The following is a 20,202-nucleotide window of genomic DNA, read 5'->3' as shown; positions in this document are numbered from 1 at the left end:
TATTAACAATTTGGAGTTGAGTATTATTATGAGCTTTATAAGCATTAGCAGCCATAGTCATTTCTTGTACAATATTCATAATTTGATGTTCAGAATGGCCATCAATATTCCATTCATAAACAGAATTACCATCATATTGAGAACGATCAAATTGAAAAGTTCGTTCTTCAAGTTGAACATTTGGAAGAGAGGGTCTATTCCAATAATTTCTTATGGTTGGTTTTGGATTTTTTCCGAAAGTGCTTTGCTTTGATTGATGTATTTTATTAAGTTTTGAAAAGTCATTAGTGAGTTGATTAATGTCATCATTTGTATCAAATTGTTGAGCAAGAGTTTCAAAATTTGTTTCACTATTAATATCACTATTTTCAGATTCTTCATTCGTAAGAGTATTAATATTATTAGTGTTTGAGATATGAAGTTTTGAAAGTCTTTTTTCTAATTCGTTAATTAAATATGTATTTCCTAGATTAAAATTACCATCGATTTGGCAAGGAACAAAACTTAAATTACTAGTGCTTGCCATATCATGCTTGTTAACGTTTTTATTTTTGAAATTTTTTTCTTCAATTTTAACTAAATGCTCGGTAATACTAGATAAGGTTTCATTTGCATAATTATTTTGGTAAATAATTTTTTGAAGACCCTTTTCAGTAGTTAATTAGTTTGGGGCTTGAACTAAAGGAGTTGCAATAAACATATCGTTAATAATAATTTCTCCTTTTGGTGGAAAATTAGCAATAATTTCTTTATTAGAAATAATATCTTTATATTTTTTCTCAAAAATGGGAGTGATAGAATCATTTTTAAATGGGTAATTTATTTTATGTTTAGGGGCATAAATTAATTCAAACCATTGAAAAAAAGGAGAATGAATTTTATTTGATAAAACATAATTTTCCCAAAGGCCTAAATGGAGAAATCTTAAGTAGTATGAAAAATTTTCTTCGTGCCAAACTCTTTTTTTATGGTTATAATCTTTATAATACTCAATATCTTTTAAGTAATCAAAATCAACTTGATACTCTAAATTCGAGAAATTCATTTTAACAGGTTGTTTTTGTTAGGATTGAAGAATATGCTTTATCGATTCTAAATTATGACTTCTTGATTTTTCGTATTTTTTTATGCCTATCTTTAGTCTAGAAATTTTTTCTATTTGTTTATTATATTTATTAGTATATGGAGGTATTTTGTATAAATTATAATTTTCATGAGTTATAGTTTGTTCTAAATGTTGAATGGTTTTGCATATATTAGAATTTATCTTCCAATGCCTTTTTAACATATTAGCCCAAAGCTTATTATTTTGTGAACAATTAATTTGTATTTTAGAACTCATAATTGTTGTTTAAAATTTTGAAGTTCATCAATAAAATCTGATTTAGTAGGACTAGGAAGACTATTTTCACTATTTTGATCATCTTGATATAATGGTTTGGGAATAGAATTAGTACAGTCAACAATTTTTAGTTTTAAAGATCTCGACTTTAATAACGAAGATTTTGAAGAGCATGTTTCTGGGATAAAAGAAGTTGATAATTTGGATGATGAAATATTTAAGGAAGAAAATTTTATATCTACAGAACCATCATTATATTCAATAATATTTGAGATTTGTTTTGAAGAGTCTAATGGTTTTAGATCAATAACATTTTGTAAGTTCCAATTACATGATTGAGTTATATTAGACCATTTTAATCTTTTCGGTGTATGAACTTTGGTATGGTTAGTATTTGCTTCAAAAATAATTGTTTCATTTCTAGGACTTGATAATAAACGTGTTTTTGGTTCAAGTGTAGTTGTCATAGTTTTGTAACAAACACGATAAATTATTGCTAAAGGCTTTGTATCATCTTTAAATTCTAAATTTTTTGTTTCTATAGTTAAAACCAAAGTATCTAAAATATTTTTATCAAATAATCCTACAGAGAAATTTGGATAACAATTGAAATAAATAGGTCCGTTAGCAATATTCGTTTCAGCCATAGCTAAAATAGAATTTTGAAAATCTTTATGTCTTTTGTCTCTTAGAATAAGGAGAACAGGGGCATCTATTCCAATTCTAAATAGAGGCTTGATAGCAATTTGGACTAAACCGACATGTAAAAATTTATATTTCGTTCTATGCTCTAAAATAGATCGTGATGATAACAAATGTAAATTTTGTTGGCTTTGACCAATAGACAAAGTTTGTTCTGTCATTTTAATAGAATAACCTTGAAAATAATCAAAAGTTCCTATTCTATATATTGTATTAATATTAGTTTTAGGTATTGTCCAATTATTCAAACTTTGTTCTATGTTATTAACGGTTTCTTCAATAGAATTTATTTGATTATCATCATTATCTTGTTCATTGTTGATATTTTTACCAGGAATATATTTTTTAGATAGTATGCCTGAAAATTTACTCATATTTAATTAATTTTGTTTTAAAATTCTATAAGAAAACTTACTTGTTTTAATAATGGTGAGCAGAGGGGAATCGTCCCGGCGATGATTGTGGTCCGGCACCGCGACTTACGTCCTTATCTGCGCGCTTTACGCTAATCCAACCAATCACTGATCTTGTCTCTGAATCATGCTTATTAAAACTTATAAATTTCTTATAGGATACTAAACCAAAATTAAATAAATTTGAAGTAAATATATCATGCATAACCACCCTAAAAACTTTTCTATATATATATATATATATATATATATATATATATATATATATATATATATATATATATATATATATATATATATATATATATATATATATATATATATATATATATATATATATATATATAGGCCTAGATTAATCTATTCAAAGTAATTATTATGTTATTGTATTCATAACTATGGCCAATCAATTTTCTTTATTTTAAAAAAGTGATTAATATATATTATTGAATTAAAATAGATTTAATAAAGGAAAACTGCATATTTTAAGGGATCATAGATTCTATTAATTTTAAAAATCCGATTTTATGAATTATAACTATTTTAATTCGGTCATTCTGACAGAATATGTTTATTTATTTAATTATTTACTCAAACATAAAAATATTCTTGAACCATAAATTCTTGAACTTCTTGTAGAATAACAAATTCTTGAACAATCAATTGAAGAATAAAAACAAAAAATACATTATTTCTTATAGAATACGGTTAACAAATTCTTGGCCCACATTTATGAATACGATAACACTATACTTAGTTTAAACAAATGAACCTATATATATATATATATATATATATATATATATATATATATATATATATATATATATATATCAAGTACAAAGAAACTAATTTACACATGGACTTTATTCTTTTTCTCTTTAAACACAAAATTGTGAAGTTGTACATGTACGTATTAATTATCATCATTCAATGTCAAAAGCTAATTAGCATGAATCTATACCAAGAGGCTAATATCTTTAAACGCCATGTGTAAGCTAGCAATTGGTTGGTTTTTAAAAAGCATTTGAATGAGAGATTTTAGCATATCAAGTTTTTGGTTTATCTTCTTCTAATAGTAAATGAACTATAGACTGGATGACACTATTTTCAGCAATATTCCCAGTCTGCAAAATAACAACACAAATAATCTAATCAGATAAAGTAACCATAAATTAGAAGCAAAAATAAAGAAAAAAAGTAGATTACATTTTTGGTCCCTGAGTAGCTGATTTTCACAGTTTTGATCCTTATTTGAGGTTTTTGCAACATAAAATGACTATGTTTGGGAACTGTTACAAAAGCCTCACAAATAAGGACCAAAGAAAAGTTTTTGGGACTACTAAGATTTGAAAAAATCAGTTAACACTCAGGGACTAATAATGTAATTTACTTTAAAGAAATGACACCTGTGGGTTCCTAATTAGCTCCTTCAGAATTGCATGAAGGGTTAGCCGAAGTTCCTTGAAGAGGACTGCAGTTTGAGCTGGTGCAGCCATTTTTAACCAACCGTCTATGGTTACAACACCAGTCTGCAAAATAGCAAATGTAATTAATTAACTGGAATCCAATTATAAAAGCCGGAATGGAATTCATGATTCTATTCCGTGGTGTGTTTCAATTCCATTGGAATTCATGAAAAATTACGGTTGATGGATGGATTTCACCATTGAATTCCTGGGGTGGGAGGGTGGAAGGAATTGAATTTCATTTTTTTAGTGAAAAGACCAAAATACCCTTGTTTTATACCTGGTGTTGAATATTCATAGAGCCACCAAACAGCAAAATAGAGTAGGGGGAAGTGATGGTTGTATCTCGAAGAAATACCTTGGTTGTCTCAACCTACAAATATTAAAAAAAAAATCAAATATAGGATAAAAAGAATTTTTTTTGTTTATTCTTTGCTTTCATTTCTTCCTAATACATAATTGGGTAGGTTTTTCAAAGTATAATATGACAATAAAAAGTTTTTTTTTGGAAAGTATAATGGTATAATTGGGTTATGCATTTTTCAAAGTACAATGTTGTAATAGAATGAAATGAAAGCAAGATGTTATAAATAACAAAAATAAATGAAAGTATGTTGCTATTTCTAACATTTAGCCAAAAGACAACAGGAACAATGGAGACATACATACCTTTTCAAGGAAAACAAGAAATGGGTACTGAAATTTCTTTGAGTTGCTATTAACAGAAGAAGGGTGAACATGGACTACCCTTCTTCCATCAAACCATACATTTGAGTCATCAGTTGTGGGACCCACAGACTGTCTAAGGGTACCCAAAGATTTCTCAGAGATACCTTGTTCTGTAGCAGCTACATTAGGATATAAACCAGCACAAAGCAACGCCTGCATACACATATATACATATATTTTTTAAATAAAAAAAATAAACACTGCCCCTGAATTTTTACTTTTATACCCTTCTATTAGTGATAAGAAAAACGAATAGAAAAATTACCTTCACAAGTGGAGAGTGATCTGAATAAACATTGAATGTTTGTGAAGTATCTGAAAACCAAGAGTCGAGTTTCTCTTTCCATTTACCCCCAATCTGACAAAAGAGTATACACCCAATTATAAATAATAATATATGCATATATATAAGTTATTTTAAAAAATATGAATGAAGTTACCTGATAATTTTTTGGGAGGTCAATGAGACCAATGTCTGCCAACAATGTTCCAAATTGCACCCTCATATCCCTATATCATGTAGGTGTATAAGTTAGAAAATTAGGGCAAGTTATGAAGTAAAGACTCTAACTGGTTTTTTTCCCACTTAAGGAGGTTAATGGTTTAAGCACTTAATCATGAAATATATACATGGCTGTTTCTTTTTTACTCAATCCAAACATAATGACTTAATGAGTTAAGCCCAAAGAAAAAAAAAACTGACTTAATGTATTAAGACATTAACCCTTTACCTATTTGACCTTCGTTTATCCTCCCAACTCCTTAAATTTGCTTTTTTTGGAATGTAAGGATAAAATGATCGTTTAGTCTCTCATTAAGACAATTCATTAGGTCTATAAAAGAAATAGACTTTATGCATAAAACACTTTATCCAGACAGACATTGTTACCCATTCAGCCACTATAGCCATATAGGACTCACGAGGAAAAAAAAAAAAAAAAAAACCCTGAGTACAAATGTACAATATGCCAAACCTTATCATGTACATAACAGAGCTGCTTAAAAAATGTGATTTGCAGAATCGTTCTGCAGCATTAGCTCCATTCTGCAAAAAGAGAACTAGTAAGATGAACATTTCAGGATTTTTAAATAATTATTAAAAAAAAAAAGAACTGACCTCATGTAAAATTTTGTCCCATTTTTTATACGCGATCATCATCACCAAATGGTCAGACTGGCGATTCCCATTATCCGGATCATTTGTACCACCTACCTTATCAGTCATCAGAGCCAACTTTGCTCTCTCAACAGCATGTCTCTGAAGTTTAAATATTTTATTTTATTATTTTTCGTTCAAGAAAAAGATAAAGAGTATTTTGAATGATAAAGAAAGAAGTAAAAGACCTCGTCCTTTGGGTATACAAAGGGTGATTTGTAGCTTAAAAACGCTGAGATAGAGAGGATTGGTGATAAGCAACCGAATATTCCACCATATAACATCATCTGTATTGAAAGAAACATCAAGAATGCATATTATGTTTAATGTAAATAAATTCGATTACAGAAGATAGGAAAAATATTAGAAAGTAAGAGTGCAACTGCATGCATACCTTTCCAATTAACACATCAACAGGGAGTTTTGCTAAATGATACCCAAGAGGTGTCAATTCTTCATCACCTTCAACAGCACCAACCTCATATAACAATGAAATTGCTGAAGTAATGGCTTCTTCTGTTGGAGGTTCAAGAGCCTAAAAATAATGACCATTTTACCCTTCTGTATAAAAATAATGGTAAATAGCAAATGACTGTTTATTTAATAACTGTTATAACTCACAGTTTATTTTCAAAAATAACTATCGCCTATTTTATTTATTTGTTGAGATGTATGTAATTCAAAGTCAAATATTTTATAAAGATATTCACATTTTTAAACATGATTATCAAGAAAAAAAAACTCCTAATACTACGTATATGTATGAAATTACCTTTTGTAAGAATGGCATAATTGGACCAAGAGAAAGTAATTTAATTTGTAGACACAATTCCACCAATGGCATCCGCAGCATCTCCGGAAGCTTCAAACAAGAAAAACAACCATATTAAATTAAAGTGGGTCCCACAAAAAAAAGCATAAATATAACCATAATAATAATAATAAAGATACCTGAAATGGGCGCATAAACTTTTCAAATCTGTAACGTGTATACAAGCAAAAACAAATTCCTGGTTTTACGCGTCCAGCTCTTCCCCTTCTTTGTCTTGCATTAGCTCTAGAGATCCAATCTTCAACCATACTTGACAGTTTCTAATGACATCATAAAAACACAAAAACATTTTCTACAATAATTAATAAATTGTATGTACATAATTTATTATATGATTAATGATTATGTGATGAATCAACAAACCTTGCGTGGATTGTAACGATTCTCTTTATGTTTGCCACAGTCGATGACATAGACTACATCGTCTATTGTGATACTAGTTTCTGCAATATTTGTGGCTATTATTACCTGAAATATAAAAACAACATTTTAAAATGTTAAGGAATAATTTAATTAGAAACCGAAGATAGATGTTGGATAAAATAAGCAAAAGTACTAACAACACACCGAAAGGATGTTACTAATTCCAAGTTGAACAACTCTAATAAATATGTTTTACAATATATAGTAAAAGACGAAAATGCCCTTTGATAAGGACAAAAGAAAGAAACTTATGGTGTAATTTACCTTATGAATATCATCAGGAGGCCTTTGAAACACTTTTTTCTGCTCAGATGCTGCAATGTTTGAATGTAATGGTAGAAGCCATTCCGATGCTACACCACGGAATTGGTAAGAAGCAGCTAACTTGTCAAGCAATGTGTGAATTTCAGAAACTCCCTGTTGCAAGTTGCAACAAACAGATTTATCTTATTCTTATACTTGTATATAAATTATCATACAGAAAATTTTAAAAAATATAGAATATAAGATCATTATATAAACTTACTGGTAGAAAGACCAGTATTGCACCCTCAGGGTAAGTTTTATCAATGTGACAAATCAGGTCCTCGAGAAGATCGTAATCAATAACATCTTCATTCAGCTTTCTCTGTTCAAAAAGTTACTGAATTTGTAAAAGGCAAACTTGAAAAGTGTGTTGTGTTTCTTTTTTACAATTTACTGTAAGATCATTTACCAGATTTTGCTGAGTTTGCTCACTGTATGTTTGATAATTTTCTGAAACATAATACGGATTTATATAGCCTTCAGATAAAACAGAGTCATCACCCCATCCAGATAAGACTAGATTCTTCTTTCCCCTATGGTTGTCAACAGCAGCACCCTGAAGTCAAGAAAACAATATATAATTATAATATATTATATATCTATATCTATCTATATCTATATCTATATATACTTATAAAGGAAGCATTTTTTCTTTCACAACATTCAATTGAAACTCCCATGACTTTTCAATTTCTTAACAATAAAAATATAAATAAGTTAAATAATGTTCTATAAACAAGAAAGGATGTTTTATTACAATGTCTTCATCCCACATCGATAGTGAGAGTAAACAATAGAACGTTTCCTTTTCTATAAATAGGAAAGGTTGTGAAATGTTTCAAAGGGACCAAACCATGAAAACTTCTTTATGCCTACATTTGTAGGATTTTGAGGGTATTATTTGGTGAGATTGTCCATATTGGCAAGTGTCCAGTTAAGTTTTAGAATTCCAAAAATGGTATCGAACCGGATTTTTTCAGGTTCAAACCATGTTTCAGTAGAACAAAAGTTATATAGTTTGGTATATTGAGTTGAATCAAAACTGGATCAATTTGGACCGATAAATGAATCATTTTCCTTTCACCACATACATTTGAAACTCTCATGAATTTTCAAATTATTTCTAATAATATTATAAATAATTTACATAATGTTATATAAATAAATAAAAAAAACAAAAAAAAAAACATCTATCTAGACCTAAAATTATAACTGTTTGAAAAATCACTTTGATTCAAAAACACGAAATACATACACCGGGTTTCACTAGAAAAAAGTTATGTAGTTTGGTATATTGAGTTGAATCGCTCCGAGTTTGATTAATTTGGACCGATAAATGAAGCATTTTTCTTTCACCACATACATTTGAAACTCCCATGATTTTTCAAATTGTTTCCAATGATATTATAAATAAGTTACATAATGTTATATAAATATAAAAAAACATCAACCTAAACATAAAATTATAATTTTTTGAAAAATCACTCTAATTCAAAAACACAAAATATATACTCGATTATATTTTATAGATGAATTCATTTTATAGTAAACTTTTGAATCATGAATATACATATAAACAAACTTTCTATATTAAGTACCTAACTAAATTTATGATTTTAGAATTTATCAAAAAGTTAATTAATAAAAACTTGCTTTTTTGGATAGCAACTTACGAGATTATAGAAAAATGAAACTATTGAACAATAAAGAAAATGTAAACAAGAGAAAGGGTGTTTTATTAAATAAGTGAAATAATGTTTTATAAACAAGAATGTGTGTTTTATTATAATGTCTTCATCCCACAAGAGTAAACAAGAGAACGTTTCTTCTTCTATAAATAGGAAAGATTGTGAAATGTTTCAAAGGGATCAAACCATGGGAATTTCCTTACGCCTACCTTTTTAGGATGTTGAGGGTATTTTTTGGTGATATTGTCTTTATTGGAAACTGCCCAGTTAAGTTTTAGAATTCTGAAAATGGTTTTGAACATGATTTGTTCAGGTTCAAACCGAGTTTAAGTTGAAAAACCGTTATGTAGTTAGGTATATTAAGTTGAATCGGTATGGGTTTAATCAATTTGGACCGATAAAGGAAACATTTTCCTTTCACCACATATACTTGAAACTATCATGATTTTTTCAAATTGTTCATAATAATATTATAAATAAGTTACCTAAACATAAAATTAATAATTATTTGAAAATTGAATTTGATTCAAAAACACGAAATATATACAAACCGAGTTTCAGTAAAAAAACGTTATGTATTTTGGTATATTGAGTTGAATCGGTCTAAATTTGATCAATTTGAACCGATAAATGAAACATTTTCTTTTCACCATATACATTTGAAAATCTCATGATTATTCAAATTGTTTCTAACAATATTATAAATAAGTTACATAATGTTATATAAATATAACAAAAATCTACCTAAATATAAAATTATAATTGTTTGAAAAATTCAAAAGCACGAAATATATACTCAATTATATTTTATAAATGAATTCATTTTATAATGACTTTTTGAATCATGAAACTAAATATAAACAAACTTTTTCTTTGGTGAAATTGTCTTTGTTGACAAGTGACCAATTAAGTTTCAGAATTTCGAAAATTATTTTAGACTAGATTTTTTAGATTTGGATCGAGTTTGATTAATATCCGAGTGTATTTTGGCGTAGTTAGGCAAACTCGCTTCCATTGGAGGCCGAATTTAAGTAACATCCCAAGTATTTGGTTGTGTTAGCCAACTTTTACAACCATGTATGTAATACAATTTTAAGTTATAACCTTAGAAAAGACGTCGCTATTATCATATGTTCTACATAATTATAATAATATTATTTATATAAAAAAAATTCTAATTTACTATTTAAGATAAAAAGATGTCTAGATTATCATATGTTATACATAATGATAATATTTAAGATATATAAAAAGTTGTCTCCGTTATCGTATGTTCTACATAATGATAATATTTAATATAAACATTTTAATTTAATATGAAATTATTATTTAATAGATAACAATAATGATTTATTTATTTATAAAAAACTTATAATTTTTTTCTATTTTAACCACATAACTTTGTATATGTTGGAATGGAAAGTCAAATCAGAATCATGATTGATCCCTAAAAATCTGTCAAAGGGAATCTTTATTTTTAATGTGATTATTTGTATAGCTAGCTTGCCTAGATTAGAGCTCTTTCCATGTTTATTCTTGTCTATAAATTTTAGCCCTGACTGTAATACAGATGCAGTTTTCAGCTTAAAATTCAAATTCTCCTTGTTTTCATGGTATCAGAGCTATGCAACTTCTGCCGGCTAAAGTTGCTGCCAAACAACCATTTGTGATCATCTTATTCTTGATTTTTTTTACCACCATAATGTCGGGCTCTGTTGAATCTTCAAACCCAAACTCATCTCTTTTTCCACCATCTGATATCAATCCCTCTCTTCAAATTACCCAACATAAACTTAATGGATTGAATTTCCATGAATGGTTTCAATCGGTTCTTCTTGTCATCAAAGGGAAAGGGAAGACCGGATACCTTACCGGTGAAACTGAAGCCCCGGACAAAAAAGATGCTCACTACAAAGTATGGGAGGCAGAAAACTCCATTGTTATGGCGTGGTTGGTTAATTCTATAAACCCGAATATAAGAAGAACCTATCTCCATTATAACACAGCTCATGAAATCTGGAAAGCTGTCCAAGAGATGTATTCCGATCTTGAAAACACCTCACAGTGTTTTGAGATTCGTTCAGCTTTTCGAAGTACCAACCAAGGAGGACGATCGGTTACTGAATACTACAATGTTCTAACAGAACTATGGCAGGAGATGGATGTGTTTTACAACATAAACTGGTCATGTCCTCAAGACGGCACTCTTCATGCAAAAATGCTTGAAAAAGATAGAATCTTTGATTTCCTTTAAGGTCTCAACAAAGAACTAGACGAGGTTAGGGGCAGAATCCTTGGCACCAAACCACTTCCCTCTCTTCGAGAAGTATTTGCAGAAGTTCGACGAGAAGAAAGTCGCAAGAAGGTGATGCTACATACCCCAACAAGTATCGATGTTGAAGGTTCTGCCCTTGCTGCCTACAGATCAGAAGGACAAAAGAATTATAAGTCTTCAAACGCCAAAGTCTGGTGTGAACACTGCAAGAAGCCGTATCATACAAAAGACCAATGTTGGGGCCTTCACGGAAAGCCCGCAAACTGGACTCAACGAAGGGTACAATCCAAAACAACATTTGCACATGTTGCAAAGACTTCACAAGAAAATAGTTCCTCTCCCAGCCCTTTTACAGCAGATCAAATGGAAGTACTCAGGTCACTCTTACAATCCACCAGTTTATCCTCCACTCCATTAGGTAATGGGGCACAACAAGGTAAACAAATACCTTCTTTTCTGTAAAAAAAATGGATCATTTGAAGCATGGATTGTTGATACTGGTGCTTCTGACCATATGACTGGGAGTAAGAATTTACTAAAAGACTTTAAACCAAGCACCAATTACATTACTGTAACAGTTGCTGATGGAAAAGTCTCTCGTGTTACCGGAATAGGGAATGCTATCTATGATGATTTAAAACTAAATTCAGTTTTATATGTGTCAAATCTCCGGTTTAATTTAATGTCAGTCATTAAACTTATTAAAGATCAAAACTGTATAGTAACTTGTTTCCCTACACATTGTGAATTTCAGGAGCAGTCTTCGGGGAAGATGATTGGCATTGCTAAAGAATACAACGGTCTCTACTACTTCACAGGCTCTTCATCCATGTCGCATTACCCTAAACACCTTTCTCTTTCTGTTACTTCTGAGTCTAATGTTTTGTTATGGCATCAACGTTTAGGACATCCTAGTTTTGATTACTTGCGTCGTTTGAATCCAAATTTATTCATCAATAAAGATTGTTCTGGGTTTCAATGTGAAAGTTGTGTTCTTGCTAAACAAACCAGAAATACATACCCAAGCCATGCATATCAACCATCCCAACCATTCAGTATTGTTCATAGTGATATATGGGGCCCATCCCGTACTCTTAACATAAATGGATCCCGATGGTTCATCACATTCATCAATGACCATACACGTGCTTGTTGGGTGTATCTGTTAAAAAACAAATCTGATTGTGGTGAAGTTTTTAAAAAATTCCACAAGCATGTAGAAAATGTGTTCCAATCCAGAATCCATGTCCTTCGATCTGATAATGGCGGAGAGTATTTTGCTAGTGATCTCAAAGCTTATCTAACTGAACATGGTATTCTCCACCAATCTTCTTGTACCAAAACTCCACAGCAAAATGGAGTGGCTGAGAGAAAAAACCGTCATCTTCTTTAAGTGTCTAGGGCTATCATGATAAACTGTCATGTCCCTCACTCTTTTTGGGGTGAAGCTGTGCTTACTGCTGCCTATTTAATTAATAGGCTTTCCTTCAAAACTTCTTGATTTTTCAACCCCAATACAATGTCTTCAAAAATGTTTCCCTAAACTCAGAGTTCTAAACTCTCTTTCGCCACGTGTCTGGGTGTAAAGCCTATGTTTACAATACAAGTCCATCTCGAGGGAAATTAGATCCTAAAGCTATCAAATGCATTTTTTTGGGATACTCGTCAGCTAAAAAAGGATATAAGTGTTATTGTCCATCTTCAAAAAGGGTGTTTGTAACTTGTGATGTCACATTTTTTGAAACACAAAGTTTTTATCCCACTACATCTCTTCAGGGGGCAAACCTTAGTGAAGAAATCCATTGGGATCCCTCAATTTCCCTTCCTGTGTCATTGTCCGATCCTATTTCTTCATCCCTTATGTTATCTTCAACACCACCAACCATTGAGGATCCTGGTCAAGGGGAAGAACCACAACAACCCACATTTAAAGTATACTCCAGAAGGCCACGACCTGGTAATTGCCAATCATCATCTCTTGAAACATCTGCTCCAGAAGAAGCTCAAACACATGATCCTGATGATCTTGATGTCCCTATTGCTATTCGGAAAGGGGTTCGATCTTGTAGATACCCGATTTCAGGGCATCTTTCATACAGTAAGTTATCTTCAAAATACAAGGCCTTCTCTCACAGGTGGATAAAGAAGTGATTCCTACAAGTATCCATGAGGCCCTACTTGATTCGAAGTGGAAGAAAGCTGTCATGGAAGAAATGAATGCCCTTAAGGAAAACAAGACTTGGAAGGTGGTCAAAACACCTGAAGGAAGAAAGATAATTGGGTGCAAATGGATTTTTTCAATTAAAGTTGGTGCTGATGGAACCATTGAAAGACACAAAGCAAGGCTAGTTGCACAGGGGTACTCCCAGACCTAGGGGATTGATTATGAAGAGACGTTTGCTCCCGTGGCAAAATTGAACTTCATTCGAGTTCTTATCTCTCTTGCTGCTAATCTAGATTAGGAACTACACCAACTAGACATAAAGAATGCATTCCTCAATGGAACGCTAGAAGAAGACATTTACATGAAACTTCCTCCAGGGTTTGAAGAAAATAAGGGAATGGATCAGGTGTGTAAATTGAAAAAATCTTTGTATGGTTTGAAGCAGTCACCACGCGCATGGTTCAATAAACTGAGCTCAGTTATGAAGCAATTTGGGTACATGCAAAGTCAAGCTGATCACAGCTTATTTATAAAACAGTCTAGTGATGGTAAGAAATCGATATTACTTGTGTATGTAGACGATATGATCATCACTGGGGATGATATTCATGAGATTGAGAACTTGAAAAGAAGGTTGCATTCCATGTTTAAGGTTAAGGACCTTGGAAAGTTACAATATTTCCTTGGAATGGAAATTGCTCGAAGCAAGCAAGGAATATTTGTGTCCCAACGAAGATATGTTCTCAATCTTTTGAAAGAAACAGGAAAACTTGGATGCAAACCAGCAAGTACTCCTCAAGAGCGAAACTGGACATCTAAAATCAGCAATAATGACCCTCCAGTTGATCGAGAGCAGTACCAACGCCTTGTAGGTAAGTTAATTTACCTATCTCTAACACGTCCTGATATTGCATACAGTGTGAGTGTAGTAAGCCAGTATATGCATTCTCCCACAAAAAGACACTACGAAGCTGTTCAACAAATTCTACGGTATTTGAAAGGCACACCTGGAAAAGGAATATTTTTTAAGAAAAATGAACAACGAAACATTGAAGGGTTTGCTGATGCAGATTGGGGAGGCTCAACTGATGCCAAGTCAACAACAGGTTATTGTACTAAAGTATGGGGAAACATAGTTACCTAGAGAAGTAAGAAACAGACTGTGGTAGCTAGAAGCAGTGCTGAAGCAGAGTATAGGGCAATATCTCAAGGAATTTGTGAGCTAATCTGGATTAAAAGGCTGCTGGAAGATCTTAAAATAGATGTTGATGGTCCAATGAAGTTGAATAGTGATAGTAAACCCGCAATTGCAATTGTCCATAATCCTATTCAACACGACAGAATGAAGCATGTTCGAATAGACAGAAATTTCATCAAGACTGAAGTAGAGAATGGTACCATCAGTCTCAACTATGTACCAGCAAAGCAGCAGGAAGCTGACATGTTCACTAAAGCATTGCTGAAAACAGATTTCGAATGCAATGTTTCCAAGTTAGTAATGTGGGATATACATTCACCAACTTGAGGGGGAGTGTTGGAATGGAAAGTCAAATCAGAATCATGATTGATCCCTAAAAATCTGTCAAAAGGAATCTTTATTTTTAATGTGATTATTTGTATAGCTAGCTTGCCTAGATTAGAGCTCTTTCCATGTTTATTCTTGTCTATAAATTGTAGCCCTAACTGTAATTATTACAGATGCAGTTTTCAGCTTAAAATTCAAATTCTCCTTGTTTTTAGTATATGCACAACTTCAAGTTCCAATTTTATCTCTTATGATATAGTTCAACATAATGATAATATTAAAAATCATTTTTTTATATTTGTTTTGAAATTATTATTTAATTGTCAATAATAATAATTTAGTTATTTTTAATATAAAATATTTTTTTTTCCTATCCTGCGCAATGCGCGGGCACTCGCCTAGTTAACGATATATAAATTGTAAAATACCTTCTGTTTTGGTGCATTGGATCTCAAAGAAGCTAGGGAATCAGAAGCAAGCTTATAATCTATACTTTCATGAATGTCCTCAAGGAAGTGAGTTGTTACAGGATGTGTTCTGCCTTGTGCATGAATAACAGGGCAATCACCAAAGTAATGAGAAAATAGCTGTGAATCGACTGTTGCTGACCTGGAAAACAAATTAAATTATGAATAAAAAGATTTATGACATGTTGTGAGTTTCAGCATACATACATAAGGATAACTTTCAGCTTTTGTGTGCTTTGAGCAGATTGCTTCTCTATAAAATTCTTCAAAATAATTAGTAGAAAATCACCCTGTTGCAAAATAAAAGTTATAAAAAATAGTCATAAGAAACTATAATCCCACCAATTAATTGATATACCAAATATAATCTCACTAACTCACCAAGAGAGAACGTTCATGCACTTCATCAACTATGACATGAGTTATATCAGCAAAGCTTTTGTTTCCCTGCAGTTTGAAATTAAAAGAATTGTGTAATAAAAAAAAACAATACATAATTCTAATCCTAAACATTAACTGAAATTCTCTATTGAATAAGAATAAGCGCACCACAATCATCCTCAACAGAATGCCAGTTGTACAAAACAGAAGCTTTGTTCTGTCATGTCTGGAAACAGAAAAGATCATGCCACGTGTCAGTATGAGAATGGATGGTTTAATACATAAATATTCTAGTTAAAAATGAAAATTTTGTTGACAGATAAATTAAAATAAGTGGTATATATTTTAGTCCACCTTGCACTATCAAGACGTACTTGATAACCAACCAAAGAATCTTTAGAACCTGGTGAAGATTCACATCGTTCATCAGCAACTCTTTCAGCAACAGAAATTGCCTATAAAAGAACAAAACAAACATTTCCCAATTTCATTATTATATTTTATGTGAATAATAAATTAATAATATTACAAAATGTCGACTAACCGCTATCCTCCGTGGTTGTGTGCACACAATGTTACAAATACCACCACGATCCCCTTCGATCATGTCATCCAAGATAAATTGTGGGACCTACATGAAATACTAGGTAATGTTTCTCTTGTATATATATGTAGACATATTAATTTCCTCAATCTAGTTTGTAAACAAGATCTCTACCAATAGAATCATTCCACACCAGATTTACTCACTTCATTACTGTGTGTTCTTGTTCATAATTCAAATCAATTCCGCATTTGGACATTGTCTGGGATCTACAATAACTTCAACAAATTAAAGCGTAAGGATTAGTTTTCACCTGAGTTGTTTTCCCACAACCTGTTTCTCCACAGATAACAAGGACATCATTGTCTTTTAACAGATGTAAAATTTCGCCTTTCAGCTCAGCAATAGGGAGAGCAGCTCTAACTTTTAACATCTCCTACAAAAACAATGGCAATATATCATGTAAAATGCCGCCTACCTTCTTTTTTCCATTAATAAAAAGAGTTCATAAAGAGTAAATATACAAACCTCATACTTCTTCATTTTTCTCTTGCTCTCTTGTTGCTTTTTAAGATAAGAACTCTCCACCTGTTTATGATTACCTACAAAAAGAACCCAAAGTAAGGGGGTTCACATGTTAAAACTTATACTTATTGTACGATTATGAAGGTACAAAAGAAAACTTACTTTCAACATTCGTATTAACACCACCAGATCTGTAACTTTTATCTTCTTGAACATGAGATATTTGAGAATCATTTTTTACAGATGAGTCGACAGAAACAGCAGCATCAGATACATTGGTATTGAGTAAAGAATCCACAAAACCAGCCCTTCTGTCTACTTCATTGTTTTTCACATCTCCTGATAAGTCCCCTGCAGGTTTTTGAAAAAATTATGGTAAAAGAAATAAACAACTCTAAAGTTCCTATTTATTTACCTTCCAGCCATCGTAAAACAAGTGTGGCATATGGATCTGACATCATCAAGTGAACAGGTATATCAGGAAAGAGCTGATATAAAGCAAATGCAGCAACCCTGTTTTGTGCATCCTAGAACAGAAAATATCAGAAATGTGGACAAACAATCTTTCTTGTCGATAAAAAGTCATGCTTTAAAATATACCTCTGCAGTTTCAAATGTTTCTCCAGGAGTAGGTAGTTGAAGGGTAGTAAGTCCTCCAACTTTCCTGCTTTTACCCCTCCCACTAGCTTTACGTATCACACTAACTGTATAACTACTTCCATCTCCTGTGCTTTGTACTTTATTATATTTTGGTGCCTCCCATCCAGATCTTTGACAAAGCTGGTGAAGAATGGCTTTAGGAATCTTTAGTGGGTCCCCCTGTATTTGTAAACAAACATCATAAGAAAGAAGGTAAATAGATATAGATATAAACAAACACTCTCAATAGACATATGAAGCAAGTGTTACCTTCTTCCAGATTCCCTCTAACTTTTCCAAGTTTTTTTCACTAGTTAACTCCTTCATCTTCTCCTTCTTCTGCAGCTCCGCAATCCTGGCATCCAAAACTTGACCAGATGATGAATCTTCTAGAAACATATCACCAAGCTCAATATCTCCAGAGTCATCATCCACAACAGCTCCATCATGGCTGGGAACATTTACCGAAATACCCTTGGTTGAGACATCTTCCGAACAACTCTCTGAAACAGCTCCGTTGTCTTTCAAGTCTATTTGCTCAATAGAAGAACACGTGTCACCATCTTTCTCACATACACCAGCATCAAGATTTTTGGACTCACAAGAAGATTCCTCAATGACACGATAGCGACTCTCAAACTCTGCAGCCAAGGTATCAACAGATATACCTGCAGAAAATTTTCACAAAATGTAATGTCTACAGAGAAATGAAGTTAGAAGACATGAATTGTGAACTCATGCTAACCTAAATCAGCCAACTCTTGCTTAAGTTTACGAATTATTTGACCAGATTGCTGCTGGCCATTCTTATCCCCTTTTTCTTTGGCATCTATAGCTTGTAGCCGAGCACTATGATATTCCTCACGGATAGAATCATAGCTTCTTGGCTCTGAGATCTAAAAAGAGAAATCAATATAAAATAGATATATACATGCCAATATATATACCATCAATAATACCTTATCAACCACAGCATCTTCCCAAGAGTCGTATTCATCCTACAATAGTATGCAAGATGAATGAGTCATGAGCAATCATGCAAAATATAAGGTTAATGTCCTGCAATAGTACCCTGATTGAGTACCTCTTCTTGTTGCTCCATATACTGACGAATCCAATCTGCTTGAGACTTCTGCAAAGAATCCAATGAATCAACTTTCTTCTGCCCCTTACTCTTGATTGATATTTCTGGCATTTCATTTTCAGTTGCAACTGATGAGTCCTCCAAAGGGGTCCAATCATGTCGTGCAGTTGATATGATGCCGACAGAACCTCCTGTTATGTCAATAGAGCACAAGAGTGTATATTAGTTGTTTTCACTAAGGCAATCTAATTTGAAGAACAAGAGTAGCAACAAATATATATATTAGAGTACATGATAAATCGCTTTGTGCATACCCTCATCTGGAAGGACTGCACTGCTACTGCGAAACTTCAATGGCAACTCATTTGGTGATAAAATCAAGCATAACCAGTCTAAAGCAGCCTCAAAAGTAGCACTTTCCTTTTCAACAAATAAAAGGGGAACAAATCAGACTAGTCTTCTGATACGTTGAAAGAAACAGAGAAATGTGCACTATCAGAAACTTTACGAAGCTAAACCTCCCAAATTCATTTGCTCCTAGAGTGAAAACCTAGTTCTTTTCAAATGCAAAATTGAAAAGGAATTTGTTGCTCACTCAACATTTTCCTATTCCTGGTAGTATTGGCAGTTAAATTCGGTGTAGTTACATCCTACTTTCTGCTAAACCTCCGTAACCAATTGAGATTTAAAGTTAGTTGACTGAGATTAGTTGAAGACCTTAAGATGAGAGAGAGCACGTTCGATATGATCATCAGTGAAACCTTCGCAAGAGAGCTTCTCATAAACAGAGTACAGTTTTTTGGCCTTCTGCGCCTTGGTAAGGCTAGAATCTTCATGAACCGGAGCCGGCGTCGAACGACCAGAGTTAAGTAAAAGCCGTCGCAGCCTGTTTTCGTTCTCTGCAGATATTTGGAGTTTGGGACCGGTAGAAGCCTGAGGCTTGCTTTTGGATGAGGTAGATGACGATGAAGAAGCTGACTTCCGCTGCTGCTGCTGCTTCTTCTTCTTCGGAGCCATGTCTGTGTGTGATAGAGAACTCGTCGGAGAGTTAAGGGGTCGCCGGAGGGACTCGCCGCGATTAGTGCTATTACGCAACTAGCAATGGGCCTATCGGGCTTTAAAATGAGCCGAACTGACCCAATGGACTTTATAACGACTCTTGAGCCCGGATTTAGTGCTGGTGCTGGACTCGATATGTATTCGGTATTGGTCCGTGTTAAATCGGTTTGATGAATAATGTATCTTTTGGGCTTCAAGTATCGGCGCTCCATTTTCAATCTAACATGTGTTTGTGTGGGATCTCCGGTTGAGTCATTGATCGAGAGTCAGAGTCTCGTCTCGTCTATTAGGGACGTCTCGCAATATTTTTTATCGGAGTTAAAGTCTCAAGATAGAATATTAAAACTTTTGCATTTCAGATAAGTTTTTAGAACCATATTTGTTTTAATCTTACTAAAAAATGCAAGAACAAGAGGTATACCCACAATTCTTGAAGAATCTGAAACTCCAAGAATCAAAGTAGATTTAAAACCTTTAAA

At 32.5% G+C, this 20,202-nt stretch overlaps 1 protein-coding gene across 2 annotated transcripts; it reads right to left on the bottom strand.

Annotated features, from left to right (window-relative positions):
- Nucleotides 1-3,306: 3,306 nt before the first annotated feature.
- LOC145074004 (RNA helicase family protein) lies at nucleotides 3,307-19,745 on the bottom strand. Of its 2 annotated transcripts, none has more exons than XM_079020450.1 (33): nucleotides 19,382-19,745; nucleotides 18,979-19,084; nucleotides 18,665-18,855; nucleotides 18,540-18,578; nucleotides 18,326-18,476; nucleotides 17,851-18,248; nucleotides 17,542-17,760; nucleotides 17,357-17,468; nucleotides 17,104-17,292; nucleotides 16,945-17,018; nucleotides 16,730-16,852; nucleotides 16,417-16,503; nucleotides 16,227-16,327; nucleotides 16,041-16,098; nucleotides 15,873-15,938; nucleotides 15,699-15,781; nucleotides 15,453-15,633; nucleotides 7,782-7,928; nucleotides 7,593-7,694; nucleotides 7,331-7,483; nucleotides 7,007-7,111; nucleotides 6,763-6,903; nucleotides 6,584-6,673; nucleotides 6,206-6,346; nucleotides 6,000-6,098; nucleotides 5,773-5,913; nucleotides 5,630-5,700; nucleotides 5,096-5,165; nucleotides 4,921-5,013; nucleotides 4,596-4,808; nucleotides 4,207-4,299; nucleotides 3,867-3,989; nucleotides 3,307-3,584 (listed from the first exon to the last, which is right to left on the bottom strand). In XM_079020450.1, the coding sequence occupies exons 1-33, from the start codon at nucleotides 19,679-19,681 to the stop codon at nucleotides 3,507-3,509; spliced, it is 4,338 nt and encodes a 1,445-aa protein (XP_078876576.1). In that variant the 5' UTR covers nucleotides 19,682-19,745; the 3' UTR covers nucleotides 3,307-3,506. The 2 variants fall into 2 exon arrangements, with proteins under 2 accessions (XP_078876576.1, XP_078876577.1); XM_079020451.1 differs by having other exon boundaries at nucleotides 18,979-19,079; nucleotides 19,382-19,634.
- Nucleotides 19,746-20,202: the final 457 nt, after the last annotated feature.

This window comes from Lactuca serriola, chromosome 9 (genome assembly GCF_051521515.1).
Source record: "Lactuca serriola cultivar US96UC23 chromosome 9, Lser_US96UC23_V15, whole genome shotgun sequence".
In the NCBI taxonomy this organism is placed as follows: Eukaryota; Viridiplantae; Streptophyta; class Magnoliopsida; order Asterales; family Asteraceae; genus Lactuca; species Lactuca serriola.
This window is presented reverse-complemented; position numbering and strand designations above follow the sequence as displayed.